Source organism: Natrix helvetica, assembly GCF_964273705.1.
Source record: "Natrix helvetica genome assembly, chromosome: 12".
NCBI lineage: Eukaryota > Metazoa > Chordata > Lepidosauria > Squamata > Natricidae > Natrix > Natrix helvetica.
This window is the reverse complement of record NC_138556.1, coordinates 19,150,871-19,167,742: the sequence shown is the minus strand read 5'-3', so window position 1 is coordinate 19,167,742 and position 16,872 is coordinate 19,150,871. Positions and strand designations below refer to the sequence as shown.

At 46.9% G+C, this 16,872-nt stretch overlaps 1 protein-coding gene across 1 annotated transcript; it reads right to left on the bottom strand.

The window, feature by feature from the left end:
• Positions 1–4,880: 4,880 nt before the first annotated feature.
• On the bottom strand, positions 4,881–15,850 carry SNUPN (snurportin 1). Its single transcript, XM_081965001.1, has 9 exons — positions 15,716–15,850; positions 14,792–14,966; positions 13,903–14,080; positions 9,821–9,925; positions 9,066–9,162; positions 8,471–8,568; positions 8,156–8,233; positions 7,530–7,610; positions 4,881–6,034 (listed from the first exon to the last, which is right to left on the bottom strand). Exons 2-9 carry the CDS (start codon positions 14,947–14,949, stop codon positions 5,714–5,716), a joined length of 1,116 nt encoding a protein of 371 aa, XP_081821127.1. The 5' UTR covers positions 14,950–14,966; positions 15,716–15,850; the 3' UTR covers positions 4,881–5,713.
• Positions 15,851–16,872: the final 1,022 nt, after the last annotated feature.

Here is a 16,872-nt window from a genome sequence, read left to right as displayed (position 1 = left end):
GGAGATGCTGTTTGGGAGGCGGTCCGGAGGAGGCGGAGGGAAGAATGAGGAGAGGAAGTGCGAGAGAAGAGGAAGGAGGGAGGGAAAGAGGGAGAGGAGGGGTGGAAGAAGAAGAGGAAGGAGGAGGAGGAAGAAGTGGAAGGGGAAAGAAAGAGGGAAGGAGAGGAGGAGGGAAGAATGCGGAGAGGACATTGCGGAGAGAAGAGGAAGGAGGGAGAGGAGGGGGTGGAAGAAGAAGAGGAAGGAGGAAGAAGTGGAAGGGGAAAGAGGGAAGTAGTGGAGGAGGGAAGAATGTGGAGAGAATGCCAAGAGAGGAAGAAGAAGGGAGGGGAAGAGGGAGAAGGAGAGGAAGAAGTAGAAGGAAGAGGGAGGAGGAGGAAAAAATGCAGACAGAAAGTGGCAAGGAAGAAGAGAGGAGGAGGGAGAGAAGGAAGGATAAGGAGGAGGAGGAGAGAAGAATGAGGAAGGAAGTGCAGAGAGAAGAGGAAGGAGGGAGGGGAAGAGGTAGAGAAGTGGTGGGAGAAGAAGAGGAAGAAGGAAAGAGGGAAGGAAAGAAGTATGAGGAGGGAAGCGCCAAGAGAGGAAAAAGAAGAGAGGAGGAGGAGAAATGGAAGGAAGAGGAAGAAGGGAAAAAAAGGAGGAGGAGGAAAGAATGCGGACAGTAAGTGCCAAGAGGAAAGAAGAAGAGGGGAGGATGGAGAGAAGGAAGGATAAGGAGGAGGAGGAGGAAGAAATGGAAGGAAAAATGAAAAAAGGGAGAACCACCAAAAGGAAGAGGAGGAGGAAGAGGAAAAAGTAGGGACAAGGAAGAACAGGAAGAAGAAAAGCAAGAGGAATGGGGAGTGAAGAAAGGATGAAGAGAAAGAAACAGGCATCAAACCATTCAGGGGTTACAAGAACATTGATTTACCTATTTTTATTTTACGGATATTTATTGTCCTCCTCTCAATAATTCAAGGCAGTAAAACAGAGCTTCCTCTTTTTCCCTACAACAACCACCCTGTGAGGTGGGCTGAGAGAGAGTTATCTCCGCATGTTCAACAACCTTTGGCCGCTAATGTTGAGCAGGGGACATCGCAATCCTCATACACATAGGCTGGTTGCCCAGCGCCCAAATTTTGATCCCAGGATGGCAAGGGCAATGTAGTGATCATAAGTGCGAGGACCGGTCATAAGTGGTTCCTATTTTTCTACTTGCATTTTTACGTGCTTTCGAACTGCTAAGTTGGCAGAAGGTGGGGCAAGTAACGGGAGCTCACTCCGTTATGCGGCGTTAGGGATTGGAACCGCGGAACTGCCAACCTTTCTGACCGACAAGCTCAGCGTCTTAGCCCCTGAGCCACCGCGTCCCTTGAACCACTGTGACCTTGATGGAAATACACAAAACCTGTCACCTAAACCTTTTTTTAGGTCTAAAACAAGCAGACAACATCTGGAAGGGCCTTCAGCAGACACCTATACCTTATTCACGGAAGTATTAGAAGGGGGAAGCACGGTTAGACTTGCAAAATCTTGAGTTTTATTGGAGCCAAGCTGGTCTTCACCATCTCTCAAGGTCATGTTCCTAGTCTGCTCTACCTCGCAGGGCTGCCACTTTGACCCTGCAATTCCCCACAGCTAGCGGGGAGGCGTGGGGAACCCAAGGCTATCTTTGGGTCTCAGGATGCTGAAGCCGAGCGCCTCATCTGAGTTTTGAAAGTCTTGCAAAACTCCACCCTGAACTTCAGGCCCAGGTGGACACCACATTCTCCATCCATAGAATCAAGTCCGCCTTCCTGGAATCCTATCCCATCATCCCCACCTCCACCCACCCCAAAATGAGGAGGGATCTGGTCTTTGCAAAGCCCAGCCCGAAGAACCCTTCAAGGCAACCCTTGCTATGAGACATGGGTCTGCAGATTGCATTCATATATATATATATTCAGAAAAAAACACAATCAGAGTTGGAAAGGGACCTTGGAGGTCTTCTAGTCCAACCCCCTGCTCCAGCAGAAAGCCCTGGCCGATAGCATTCTGGACAAATGGCTGCCCAGTCTCTTCTAAAAAACGCCAGTGATGGCACACTCACAACTTCTAGTGGCAAGCTGGTTCCACTGGCTAATTGTCCTGTTAGGAAGTTTCTCCTTAATTCCAGGTTGCTTCTCTCCTTGGTTAGTTTCCACCCATTGCTTCTCGTTCTGCCTTCAGGTGCTTTGGAGAACAGCTTGACCCCCTCCTCTCTGTGGCAGCCCCTCAAATATTGGAAGACTGCTCTCCTGTCTCCCCTGGTCCTTCTTTTCATTAAGCCAGGCATACCCAATTCCTGCAACCGTTCTCCCTATGTTTTAGCCTCCGGTCCCCTCATCATCTTTTAAAGTTAGGAGCTTTCTCTAGCTTGCAAAGGGGTGCAGAATTATCTCTCTCCCCCCTCCCCCCCCAAAATAATCCTGGGCCAGGTTGCTCTCTGGTTGCACAGCCACCGATGAGTTGCCAGCGGCTTACATTCTTGGCAAGCAAAATGTGGCTTTCTGAGAAAAGGGGGCCGGAGGGGGTGGGGGGGCGGGGCGGGGTGGATTTTAAAAAGGCCCACTGTCTGCAGATGGAGAGCGACTCGGAGTTTATCGAGAAACGCATCGGCCTCTTAACCATGATGTCATTTCTCTTGAAAACCACCCTGGGCTATTCAGAGAATTGGAGACCGGCTGCACACGCCATATTTATAGTTAGAAAGCTTGCCTTGCACCTCCTTGTGTTTTTTAGCTGCGGGTTGGCTTCCTGGCACCTCTTTTCCTCGAATCCGGGGCTTCTGGGAGCCACGGATTTTTCGACGAAGGGGAGCACCCGGCTTTGAACGGTCCAACGGGGGTGCAGATTCAACATTTATTAATTTATTTTGCTTTTTTTTTTTTTTGCTGATCAACCGTAGTGGAGCTTAGGCCTGCTGGTGTTCTGGTATTGATTAAAAAAATAAAAATAAATAAGGAAAGTGTAGCGAGAGTAGAGGGACGCAGCGGCTGAGAGGTGAAGACGCTGAGCTTGTCGATCAGAAAGGTCAGCGGTTCGAATCCTTAGCGCTGCGTAACGGAGTGAGCTCCCGTGACTTGTCCCAGCTTCTGCCAACCTAGCAGTTCGAAAGCACGTCAAAAATGCAAGGAGAAAAATAGGGACCACCTTTGGTGGGAAGGGAACAGCGCTCCGTGCATCTTCGGCGTTGAGTCATGGCGGCCACATGACCACGGAGACGTCTTCGGACAGCGCTGGCTCTTCGGCTTTGAAACGGAGATGAGCACCGCCCCCTAAAGTCAGGAACAGCTAGCACGTATGTGCGAGAGGAACCTTTTACCTTTACTTTAGCAAGAGTTGGTCTCCATTTCCTTCCTTTGCAAAAAGGAAACTTCTAGTCCTTACGGCAGGAAAAGTAGTAAGAGGTGCCTACTTGAAAATAAGTTTCTAGTTCTTATGGCAGGAAAACATAACCAGGGGTGACTGCTGAATCCCAGGTGACTTAAGGGCTTTTCTCTGGCAGGGTGTGAAAAACCAAGCTGCAGGCCTGGTTTCGCCAAATTTGCAGAATTTGGCCTCTCTTCGCTTAGAATCCGAAGGAGCCGAGTGCAAATATTGATTTTTTAAAGTCCTCTCAAAATGCTTCCGCCTGCAGAAACGGACATCATGGCCCCAGCAAGCCAGGATCTGTTGCTGAGGGTTGACCAGGAATGAATGAATGAGGCAAGGAAGTAAATTTGCAGGAGGAGGGATAACTTTGCAGATTTTTGCTCCCAGAACGCTATGCTTTGGAGTTGGCTTTGGATGAAAAGGGCCAGGATCTAAGCGGGGAGTCCCTTTCTCTGCTAAGATGATGCTTTTCCCCACCCCAGAATGAAGAGCATTTCCTGTCTGGATGCCGAGAGGAAAGCCAATTTCCCAGGCTGAAAGCAGTTAGCTTTCTCACTCAAGGGACCCTAAATTCTCAGCGCTCCAAAGCCCTCGGTGATAACATGAGAAACTCAAGAAGTTTTGTTTAAAGTCTGGATTTTCAGCTGCCCAAAGAGCCTCTTTAACAAAATATAAAAAATCAAGTTGTCCCTGAGTGTGAAGCCCGGCTTTAACATGGCTTAGGCCAGGGCTGTCCAATTTTGGCTACTTTTAAGACTTGTGGACTTTAACTCCCAGAATTCCCCAGCCAGCCATGAGTTAGCCACGAGCAAGTGGTCGAGGCTGAAGCCTTCTCTATTAGGCCAGGCATGTTGTCACAAACTCACTGAAGTTTATAAGCCATGGTTTAGGGCTTACGTTCACGTAGCAACTGAAACCAGCTCATCAAACATGCTTAAACCAGGCCTTAATGCCACCTACCTAACTCATTTCTGCAAAAACAAATATATATATACATATACATATAAATCAATGGCTTTTCCTGGGCTTTCCAAACCCTAGCAAGAAAAAAGGAGGAACAATCAGAGTAGTTCAGGCTGTAGTTCTGAAGTTATGGGGAAACCAAAAATGTTGAGGAAGAGAATCAAGAATCACGATTTAAATCAAGAATCAGAAAATATTTGAAACCAGGAATCAGAAAATATTCAGAATCAGGAACTAATGGGAATCCTGAAGTATGAATCGAGGGATCAGAAAACTATGTGAAATGGAGAGAATCAGGAAATATTTTAAACCAAGAAAGAATAAGAAATTCTAAAAATCAAGAATCGAAATACTTGAAATGGAGAAAATATTTGAAATCCGCAATCAGAAAATACTTGAAACCAAGAGTCCCCTTGGATTCCTGGTTCACGCATCGGACTAACAGTGAATTTTAATGACTTTGAGTCAGCCATTCTCTTTGCCCATGAAATCAAGGGTGATTGGAAGGATTGGGCGGGAGACAGAGGATTAATTATTGTCCAAAGTTCTTTCAGATCTTTCAAAAATTCTTTTATTTGGCGAATCTCAAAGAGTGCAATACCAAAATTCCCAACACCACAAACGTGGCAGAATAAAGAGGGAAGCCCAAAAGGCTTCAGCGTGTGAACAGTGTATCTCTTATCTATGCTGGGTTTTCTTTCCTTTTATGTGAGGAGCGCATAGTGTAGCTCCCTAACCTCCAATCTGCGCAGCAATGAACACAAGGTACGGTCCGAAAAGTCAAGATGGGCGAAGCTCTGCCCACTATAAACCACCACCAGCCAGTGGCTGCCATGTTGACTTCTGTGACTTTTTGCCCTGCACTGAAATGGATTAGACCACCATGGACTTGAGGCTGGAAACCAACTTCCCTACAGTGCAAGTGGCCCAATCCGTGTCTTTTTGTGTGTGTGTGTGTGTGTGTGTGTGTGAAACTTCACACCTTTTTCAAACTTGGAATCTGGTACCGATGAAGCCCAATGGCCTTGAGGATTGTGGCAAAACACCCTGAAATCCAAGGGGTGTGTATGTATGTGTGTTTGTGTGACCTGTGAGAATTTGAACCCAGGTTTAGACCAGCTTGTCTCCCAATTTGTTCCGAAACTTAACGGTTGACATGGATGGATTTTGACTCATATTTAAGGACGAGCATTTAAGGCAGCCGCTCTAAAGCAGGACAAAAGCCAAAAAAAAAACCTCCGTCTGAACGGAAATATCCCATTAAAGGAGTATTTTTCCACCCAAATATTGAAAGTGTGCATATTATGACTTGGGTTTCCTATCCGGGTTGACGGAGAACATTCTTGACCGATCTTGGTCGCCCCTTTTTGGTCTCCGGTCAGTTGTCCATCTGGCACCCCCCATCGGGTGAGATGGGCGGAGAAGCCTCCGCTCGGGGAGTGGACAAATGCTCCAGTTCGTAACGCCCGTCTTGCGAGGTGGGCTCGTCGCCCGCGCCCGGCTGCTGGCTTTTATTCCTCTTGTGCTCGATGATTTGCTGCAGCTGCTGCCCCGCGTAGCCAGGCTTGGAGGTGAGAGGGCAGCTGGGTACCACGATGCCCAAGATGTCGGAGACCATGTAAGGGCGCAGCCAACCAACTAATGGCGTGCTGCCGGGGTTATAGTGCGCCTGTTTGTGATAGAATAGGATCCCGTCTACCTGCAAGGAGAGAAACGGGAAGAAAACAGCTGGGTCCTGGTTTCAGGAGAAGCCGCGGGCGTCCAGGGGAAAGAGGGCAAAAAAGTCAAGATGGCGACCGAAAACGCTGTGATTTGGAACTCCCGATTTAAGAATTTGGATGAAAGCACAGGAGAGTTCTCAACTTACGACCATTCGGAGCAAGAGCAGGACTGGGGGAAAGAAAGAGTGATGTATGACCAGTCCTCGCAATTACGACCGTCGCAGGAACCCCACAGCCATGGGATCAGAATTTGGGCGCTTGGCAACCCGTATTTAGGACGGTTGCAGCCTCTCAGGGCCATGTCATCGCCATTCCCCCTAATAGAAGGGGGAACTTCCTAGTAGTTTTGGGGGGTAGTTTTGACTTTCTCCACCAGGGGAGCTATCTTTGCACCGAAAGCCCAGCAGGGGGAGCTCTACGCTTTTGAGAAGCCTATATGGTCAGAGAGGGACTTTGCTTAAAGCAGAATTCAGAAGAACAATAGTTGGAGGGGACCTTGGAGGTCTTCTAGTCCAACCCCGAGGCCCCAAACCACTCCAGAAAAATGGCGGTCTAGATCTCTTCCTAAAAAAACCCTCCAGTGATAGAGCACCCACAACTTCTGTACTGAATGCCCAACTAATGAGTGAGCTGTTTGTGTGGGGTCTGTATGGATGTGATTGTTGTGGCCCGCCAGCGGTCAGCACCGCTGGTGGCAGATTCGGGCAGTGAGGAGGTTGGGGAGGAAGATGGGCCAGTCCTGGAGTCTGGGGGAGGCTCGGATGAAGGCTCTGTGGCGGAAGCAGAGAGGGGGCAGGGCCTTCTGGGAGTTATGTGCTGCCTCCGGAGCCTTCAGAATTGGACATCAGTGAGGCAGAGGAACAGGGGGAGCCTGTTCCCAGTGCGTTCATGTGCAGAGCTGCCAGAAGGCAAGAACAGTTAAGACAGAAGGGACGACTTGGGAGTAAGGCTTGGAGGTGATTGGCCCCTCCCATAGGACATAAAGGAGGAGCAAAGGCACATGAGCCTGTGCAGGAAGCGACTTGGTTCATGCTGATCGGTTTCCATTCTGAAGCTCCGTTTTGACTCTGTGCTCCGTGTGGCCTTGCCAAGCTAATTGCCAATTAGGACTTCAGCAGCGCTTCAAGGGAGATAAAGGTGGGTGCTTATCAGCCCTATCCCGAAAGACTGTGGCAGACATCTGTCGGACTCTTTACAGACTGTTTGTGAATCATTACGGGCTGTGAGTGAACGTAATTCACAGCCGTTGAAATAAAAAGAGGGGACTAAGCATGTGCTTTTTACTGTCTCAGGAAGCCTCGGTCAGGACAGTGATGGGGGTGCTGATATCCGGAAGGTGCTGTCTTGGAGACCCCTTGCTTGGGGATTCCAGCAGGAGAACCCCTCCCTTGCAGACTCCGCCTGGTGTGAAAAGCCATTTATGGACGACGACGTTAAAACCGAGATGCATTCATGGGAACAAAGTCAACTCACCTCGAAGGGAAACGTCATGGCTAGAACCTCACAGAGGCTGCCTGAATTGCAGGAGTAGCTCTTGAGTCCCACAAACCGATACTGGAAGAGAAGCCGAAGAAGTCAGCACACACACAAATACACACCTCAACCCTCTGATTTGTTTCATCAGATGAGTGAGAAACTGAGCCTCCAGGTTTAGAGGCAGTATACCTCCAAACAACTCGGAGAGTATGAGGTAGGCCACTTGCAACCTCCGCAACTTGAAAATGGGGGGGGGGGGGCTTCAACTCCCAGAATTCCCCTGCCAGCACTACATAAACCAAGCGGTTCTCCTTCCGTCAGTAAACCAAAACAAAGCAGAACGAAGCAAAATTAAAAGTGAGTAAAGGTATAGGTTCCCCTTGCATATATGTGTATTACATTTGGATGCTATTTGGAACTCTGACGTCACGTGCCATTTTTTTCACTCTAACTTTGAATGGGCACTAAACAAACCGTCGTAAGTTGGGGAGCACCCCTATCAATGCTCCATTGCACAATGCCTGATTGACATGCATTCAAACTAACAAGCTTCTAATGGTGATTGAAGCCCCATTTTTAATCCACCGTTTTGGTCAAAATAAAAATTTAAAAAAATGACTCACTGGGTTAAGTCGGCTTTTCTCCGACAAATCCACCGCTTCTTCCATTTTGGAATGCAGCCAGTAGAATCTGAAATCTGTCTGGAAAAAGGGAAGAAAAGGGGACCAAGATGTGTGAAAAGCTCTTTCTTTCCTCCCCCAAGGTCATCCGCACATCCCATTTCAGGTTCATGCAGCACAGATTTAACTTCGTATCTGTGCTTCACCCAAGCGTCCTAACTCACAAGCTACCAAATCAAGCCTAACTCTAACCAGGTTTAGGAGGAAGCTCTGAGGCATCTCTCGTTGACCTTGTGGCGGGAGCTCGGGCATACTTACCTGGCAGTCATAGACAGGGTGTCCCCGCCAACACATCACGTCGAGGATGTAGTATGTCTGCTGGGCCTCATTGTAGATGCAGTCCAAGATGGTGTATTCTGTAAGTAACACCAACCGAGATTATTAGCCCAGAACTTGGGTTAAGTTGTGACTAACAGGGACACGGTGGCTCAGTGGCTAAGACGCTGAGCTTGTCGATCAGAAAGTTTGGCGGTTCGAATCCCTAACACTGCGTAATGGAGTGAGCTCCCGTTGCTTGTCCCAGCTTCTGCCAACCTAGCAGTTCGAAAGCACGTAAAAAATTCAAGTAGAAAAATAGGAACCACTTTTGGTGGGAAGGTAACAGCGTTCCGTGCACCTTCGGCGTTGAGTCATTTCTGCCACATGACCACAGAGACATCTTCGGAGAGCGCTGGCTCTTCGGCTTTGAAACGGAGATGAGCACCGCCCCCTAGAGTCAGGAACGACTAGCACATACGTGCGAGGGGAACCTTTACCTTTACCTAAGCCCTGACTGTGTCATATATCGGGGAGGTTGTCCTTGCCAAGGACAAGGGTGTCGATGGTCACAAGGAGAAAAGAACTGGAAGCTCACCTTTCCCTGTTGCTGAGTTGAGTCGGTTCCCACCAGGCAAAAGAGAAGGGAACCGATTGACACAGAAACCACTTTTGGTGTACGTTGCCGTGGTGCCCTAGAAGGGTGCGAAGCGAGAGGGGAAAAATGAGAATATGTATTTTTTCAGGGCAAAGCATTCATTTGACCTGGGCATCTTGGCCTGAGCTTGGGAGGAGGAAGAGGAGGAGAAGGAAGGAAGAAAGGAGAAAGGAAAAAAGAAGAGGAGAAAGAAGGAAGAAGAGGGGGAAAGGAAGGAGGAAGAGGAGAACAGGAGGAAAAGGAAGAAAGAAGAGAAAAAAGAGAAGGAGAAGGAAGGAAGGAAGGAAGGAAGGAAGAGAAAGGTAAAGAGGAGGAGAAAGAAGGAAGAAGGGGAAAGGAAGGAGGAAAAGGAAGAAGGGAAAAAGGAGAAAGAAGGAGAAGGAAGAAAGATGGGGAAAGGAAGGAGGAAGACAACAAGAGAAAAAGGAAGAAAGAAGAAGAGAAAAAAGAGGAGAAAAAAGGAAGATGAGGAGGAGGCTCTCCTACTTCTTCACATAGAAGCCCAAGTTGATGTACGCACCGCTCTCGTTTTCTTCCCCATAAGAATCTGAAGTAGTAGGTTAAGGCCGAGAGGAACCAGCCCCAAACTACCCAACAAAGTCTCCTTGGCCAAGATTGGACATGAATCTGGGTTTCCCATTGACCGTCCAACCCTCAACCGCAACACCAGGTTGGCTCTCCACCTGGTTTCTTACCCTGGAAGCCACCACAAGAGCTCTCTTCCCCATAGGACACACCACGAAGAGCCACTCCTGATCCAGATCTGGTGGGACATCAATCAGCCACTCGGAGAGCATCAGCTGCAGAGAAGAGGAAGCAGACGGTTCAACCCTCCCCCTGAGAAACCCACCAAAGATCCAGAACAAGAAGAGGAGCCATCTTGACCCCAATGAAGAAACACAACGTTGAGGGTCAGTTTTGGAGTACTTGCTGTGAATGCCCAAGATCTCCAGTTGTCCCCTGATGTCTCCAAAAAAGATCTGAAATCCCCCAACGAGATGAACCAATGGCACACGTTACAACAGATTCTCATGTTCCACGACATCTGACTGGCCACAGGATTTGGCCAACCCAATTCCTGAGTCAACTCAGAAGTTGGATATTGAAGAGACTGCCAGAAGGTGGACCTGCCTCAAACTCCTTCTTCGATGGTCATCTGCAGGACCCCTAGAAGTGAAGCTCCCCGTCTGCTCCTCTCTTCTTCCAAAGATCAACTAGCTTCCACCTCCCTAACATTAGGTGAACTGCCAAAGCTTAATTTTTCAATGGATCCTACTGCGAGTTAAAACCCCATCCTGGCTTGTGTTGGGACGTTCAAAGCCCTTTGGTGATCATGGTTTCCTTTGTCCCGAAGATGCTTTTTCAAGAGGCCACTGGACTTCCTTTGTTTTTCCTTGAAGACGTTTCATTTCTTATTCAAGAAGCTTCTTCAGCTCTGACTGGTGAGGAATGGAAAGATTTACATTCCTTGCAGACAGCTGGTCATTGGCATCCTTTTAGAGGGCCATTGAGGTCATTCCCCACTATCCAGTCAGAGCTGAAGAAGCCTCCTGGATGAGAAGCGAAAGGTCTTCAAAGAAAAAACAGAAAGTCCAGTTGCCTCGTGAAAGAAAAGGAAAAAAGCACCTTTGGGACAACTATAATCTGGAGGACGGAGAATCTCTACAGACTTTTAGCTGTACAATTTGGGATGGACATCTTTGAACAGATTTCCAGAGCAAAAACTGTAGACTACAGGAACCATTTGCACCACTCAGGTGACCCTGAGGACACCCACCGCTAAACCTCCAAGTGGCCTCAGTGACCCTCTAAAAGGAAGCAAATGACCAGCTGCCTGCAAGGAATATAAATCCTTCTAAATCCCCCACTATCCTGTCAGAGCTGAAGAAGCTTCTTGGAGGAGAAGCGAAACGTCTTCAAAGAAAAGAAAGTCAGTCCAGTTGCCTCTTGAAAAAGCACCTTTGGGACAATTATAACCTGGATGTGACGGAGAATCTCCACAGACCTGGTTTTCTTTGTAAGTCTTAGGTGTCTTTTTCTCATCTTGTTTTTCACCTTGCAGAATATAGTGAGTTATTAAGAAGTAAGAAGATGAAATGAACAAGCAGAGGAAAAAATCAGCCTTGGGCAGCCTCTGTAAAATAATAATAATAATAAAGGAAAACACAGGTGCAAGAGACAGACCTTGGATTTAATGAGAAGATTTGGTTGCTTGGGTTGATAATTTTCTGGGGAGTGATAAGGATGGCCTTGCCGAGCGATTGAGCCATCAAAATAATTAACAACACAGTCGTGAAGGAGACAGGACCTGCGAAAATGGCTAAACTCATCAGACAATATCTACGTTTATCAGTGACTGGAAGCCCCTTAGGGGAAAAAATGAATTTGCGATTTGTAGTTTTGATGAGAAAGCAGGATGGGTTATAGAAAGAAAGAGAGTCTTGATGCAGCTTTAGAGACAGCCGTTAAAATATAATTGTACTTATGAAGACGCTCAGAAGCCATTTTTTTTCATATTTTTTATATTTCCTTCTTTCCATTTTACTTTTCTTTCTTTTTCGTACCTTCAACCTTTTCTTTTATTTCTCCCTTTTTTTCTCGTTCTACTTTAGTTTGTCTTACTTCCTAATGCTCTTGTTAAAACTTTGATTAAGACAGACAGACAGACAGATAAAAAATAATATAATAGTCCCGCTCTAGGATTTTTTTCTGAAATGGAAGGTCCTTTTTAGAACAGGGGGAAAGTGGCCAAGGAGAATGCAGTCTCTGTTTTCTAGGGGAATAATTTTGTTTAGAAGTTTGATTACCCATCTGATCAATAGAAATAAAAACAGGAAGGAATCCATCCATCCATCCATCCATCCATCCATCCATCCATCCATCCATCCATCTCTCTCTCTCTGTGTATGTTCCAGCATAACCCTGGAATGCCTTGAGCAATTTCAACCAAACATAGTACACAGATGACTTACTCTCTGGAGAAAAATACTGTGGGGGTAAGATACCCCTAACACGCCTTGGGGTGTGTGTTCTGTTAAGATATAGCCTGTCGTGTCGTACTGCCGTAAAATGGCTTCTACTGTACAGAGCAGTGGAGTTGCCATGGTAACGGTGTCACAGTATTCCACAAGGGGGCTCCCTCTGGTAAGGGTGGAAAATCTAACATTAGAAATTATGTTTGGCCTGGACATTTTCCCCCTATAAATAAATACTAGGGCAATGCCAGGTTATCAGCTAGTTATAAATAATTTTTGTTCTTTTGTGAACTATGTTTGAAAAAGGGATTCTGGAGGAACCCTGGTGGCTGTTCTTTCCTTGGTGTTTTTCAGAATTTAGAGTATCTGAAAACCATTTAAAAGTCCAGGTAAGAAGGAATTTAGAGTGGGAAAAAACATCATGATTTTCATGAGTCAAATATTATGTATTTTCACGACTGCATTTATACACACATAGAAAATGTTTGAACACCAATGTTTCTCTTTCCCTGCGGGGATCTTATCATTATTTTAAAGTTTGAAGAATAATGTAATACAAAGTTGCCACAGTATTCTGTAAGGAGTATGGAAAATAATGAACGGTTTTCCTTTTTTAAAAAAACCCAACAGCAACCGTTTTATTGTATCAAACCAAGATTTAAAAAAAGCCTGAATGTGAAAATATGATTACATCAAAAAATTAAGACTTTCCACACTTTTTGCTGTAAAGTTTATTTTTATGTATGAAGTATTCCTTTCCCGTTTCTTTGTTTTTGCTCTTTTATTTAGTTTTTTTTAAAGATTCAATGCATGTGTTACTTTAAAGGGAAGAAAAAATTGTAACAACTAGGAAAAAAATTGTTAAACTTTTTAAAACTCTCTTAATTGGGTCACCCTGCCTGCTGTTTCATACCTCCATCAGCTTTATATTTTGAGACTATTTTGATTAATTGCACCTTCAGCTACTGAATGATGCCGATGTAAAAAACCAACGTCTATTTCCTAAGTTTTCTAGAGAAGCTGAACTTTTTGGAGGCGTCAATGACTTCGATTAAAATCCATCAAGAAAAACCGAAGAGGAAATGGAATTCAAACCAGAACTATTTCTTTTGGGAATCATAAACGATAAGCGTAACAAGGGGTTAATCTACTTAACAATACATATTATTATAGCAAGAATGGTCTTTGCCCAAAACGGGGGGAAAAAAAACTCAGGGAAATTCCACAAGAAGAGGAAATATTTAGGAAGATTCTGATTTCTGCTGAAATGGATAAATTGACACGAGAATTGAAGAATAAAGACGAATCAGAATATTATAAGACCCGGGATAAATTTTACTGACGGTTGGAACAAAAAAAAAGGAAAGACCCCAAATAAGCAATAAGTAAGATTTATAGAATGGAGATTAGAGTTAGGTATGAAATTATAACAAGTGAAAACGTATAAGATAAAAACAAAGCAACATGGTGGAAATACGATATTTTTATATTTGTAAATACTGAATAGCACAATTGTAAATAAGAACGGTGGTTATAATATTTAACTTTATATCTTAGTAGGTATGGCAAAGACTTTGCCAGGACGGTTACCCTGTGTCCAATGTTTTAATTTGTGTTCAATTAAAAAAACTTTTTAAAAAAGGAAGAAAAAGAAAATCCATCCAAAAGAGAAATATTGAAAATACATATCGCTTGCAGCAACTGTTACTTAGCTCCTTATTGAGGATCTAGAGACCCCTTACAAATAAAATGACAATAATGAAAAAACAAGGGAGAACTCACCCCTGTTTTCTCCCGCTTACCTGGTTGGCATATCGCTTGGGTAACTTCTTCATAATGTCTAGCTCCATGTCTTCATGTTCTTCATCAGCCTTAGCTGTCTCTCCTTCCTCCTCCTCTCTCTTCTCCTCCTCCTCCTCTGTGTAGGTCCAATCATCCTCTGCCAGCCTTCTGGCATGATTTACATAGTCCAGCCGCTTACTTGACAGAGGGGGGAGAAAAAAACCTAAAATTAAGTTTAACCCTACAGGGGAAGAAACCCCTCAAAGGGACAGCAACGAGGTGAGCTCAACATTGAGAAGTTCGGCACAAAACGTCACCGAGGGAAAAAATGGGCTTAGTTTTCTTGAATGTAGGAAGTCTTCACTTAAGGGTGGATCACTTAAAGACTGTTTGAAGTTATGATGGATCTCCAAAAAGGGAGAAGGATGGAAAGAAGGAAGGAAGGAGCGAAAGGGGAAAAGAGGGAGGGAAGGAAAATGGTGGGAGGATAGTGAGGAGGAGGGAAGGAGAGGAAAGGAAAGGGAAGGAGGGAGCAAGGGAGGAAGGAAAATGGAGGGAGGATAGTGAGGAGGAAGGAAGGGAGTGAGGAAAGGAGGAAGAAAGGATGGAAGGAAGGAAAGAGAGAAAAGGGAAAAGAGGGAGAGAAGGAAAATAGAGGAAGGTTGGTGAGGAGGAAGGAAGAGAAGGGAAGAAAGGAAGGAAACAAGGAGGGAAGAAAACAAGGAGGGAGGATAGTGAGAAGGAAGGATGGTAGGAAGGAAAGAAATAGCAACTCAATGGGGTGCGTTCCCAATCCTGCTATGACTCTCCAGAGGAACAGAGAAGCTGGGGCAGGACAAGAGACTTGCTGGCTTTCATGCCTGTGGGGAGTGTGTGTGTGTGTATGTGTGTGTGTGTGGGCTCTCTTACGTCTTCTGGAACTCCAGCAGCCGCCGGCGTCTCTCGCCCTGCTCCAGGGAGCTGTACTTGGGCTTGTACTGGGCCAGGCGCGGGTGTGGAGCTGCAGGGCTGTTCAGGTCCTGGGAGACGACAAAGTTGCAGGCCAGAGCCTGGCTCAGCTCCTCCATCCTTCCTCTGGGGCAGCCTGGAGGAATATAACAGATAGAACAGAATAGCAGAGTTGGAAGGGACCTTGGAGGTCTTCTAGTCCAACCCCCTGCCTAGGCAGGAAACCCTATACCGTTTCAGACAAATAGCTATCCAACATCTTCTTAAAGACTTCCAGTGTTGGGGCATTCACAACTTCTGGAGGCAACATCTGTTCCACTGATTAATTGTTCTACCTGTCAGGAAATTTCTCCTCAGTTCTAAGTTGCTTCTCTCCTTGATTAGTTTCCACCCATTGCTTCTTGTTCTACCCTCAGGTGCCTTGGAGAATAGTTTAACTCCCTCTTCTTTGTGGCAACCCCTGAGATATTGGAAAACTTCCATCATGTCTCCCCTGGTCCTTCTTTTCAAAACAGGTCATAAAAACCAGGCGCGGCTCTTGCACCAATCCTGATGCCCAGCCAATCCCATCCTGGAGGGATGCTGGAGGCCACACCTGCCCCAGGAGGGCTGGTACTGCAACACCCATCATCCCCAGACAGGATAGGGACCGTAGTCCCGGCCTTTCCTTGCAGGGGTAGGAAGAGCAGAGAGGAATCCAAAGAAGGAGGGAGGAGGCGACTGCCCCTCCCCCACTCCCACCTCAGAGGTCGGCTTGAATGCACTCTGCACATGCCCAGGGGACTGCTTTTAAATTATTATTTTTTTAAATGAACATCGGTTTCATTCTCTCAACCCGGGAACGAGGACCAGGGAGGAAAAGAACGACTGATGGCCGGCGCTTACCCAACTCAGCCTCGCTCGCCGCCAGGCGGGATTCGAACCCGCGATCTCGCCTTCCACAGAGCGCGCGGCCAACGGAAGCGCGCGCTCCGTCCCGCCTTTTCCGCAATGGCGTCACTCGCAGGCCGCGCGAGGAGGGGCGGGGCTTCCGGAAGGGCCGCTCCGCCTCTTCCTCTTCGCCTTCTCTCCCTCCCTCCCTCCGCTTGGAATTTGCAAGCGGCACATGCGCACATCTTTCAACGGAACGTCCAGCTGGTTTCGCGACAAGTCGCGTTTGGAGGCATGGGCGGATGAAGAGGCGGGGCTAAGCTAGAGCTTGCCCCTCCTCTCTTGGTTATGTGCGTGGTGTGTGTGTGTGTGTGTGTGTGTGGCGTTTATCCACCTCGAAATGAGGTTTGCAATCCAAGCTTTCCATTTTTTTATTAGTGTTTGTGCAACTTGGCTGCTTTAAAAGAGGTGGACTCCAACTCCCAGAATTCCCCAGCCAGCATGGTTTTGCTTCCAGGCTTGGCTTGGCTTGCTGAGGGATTCTGGGAGTTGAAGTCCATCCTTCTTAAAGCAGCCATTGTCTGCTTTATGCAGCGAAGGCATAAAGGATTCTGGACTTTCCAACAGTGGGGTGATTATTTTCAGAGATGCGACCTTTGCAGGCCATCCACATTTCATTATGTCACACCCGACAGAAGAGCATAGGTGCGGCTCTGAGTTGAACTGTGGGGTCCTCTGAGCTTGGCTGTTTGCTTGCAGACGTTCCATGACCCAACTAAGGAACATTATCAATGCTACTAGGGAATGGGGGCATGGCGAGGGGAGGAGAAGGAGGAAGACTGTGGGGTCCTCTGGGCTTAGTTGTTTGCTTGCAGACGTTCCATGACCCAACACCGTAATGTCATCAGTGCTAGGAGGAGATGGGGGTTTGCAGAGTGAAGGAGAAGGGAGGAAGAGGATGACTGGGGGAGCTTGAGACCCTCTGAACGAGGTGGGCGATTAAACGTCTGCAAGCAAACCAAGCTCAGAGAGCAGCCCACATCATTTCACATCGGTGCAATTCAGCAGCCATCCTCGGCTTTGCGCCAGAGCCGGCGGGAGGGGGGGTGTTAATGGTTTCCTATTGATCCCTCCCCCCAATCCGCGTGTGCAATCAAAACAATCCGGACAGG

Bases quoted from the DNA above. Each gene is read 5' to 3' on its own strand.
- SNUPN (XM_081965001.1), bottom strand. From the start codon at position 14,949: ATGGAGGAGCTGAGCCAGGCTCTGGCCTGCAACTTTGTCGTCTCCCAG. The intron at 8,234-8,470 runs GTAAGTATGCCC...CCCTTTTTCCAG, and splicing joins ACCCTGTCTATGACTGCCAG to ACAGATTTCAGATTCTACTG. The intron at 6,035-7,529 runs GTGAGTTGACTT...CTCTCCTTGCAG, and splicing joins CCATGACGTTTCCCTTCGAG to GTAGACGGGATCCTATTCTA.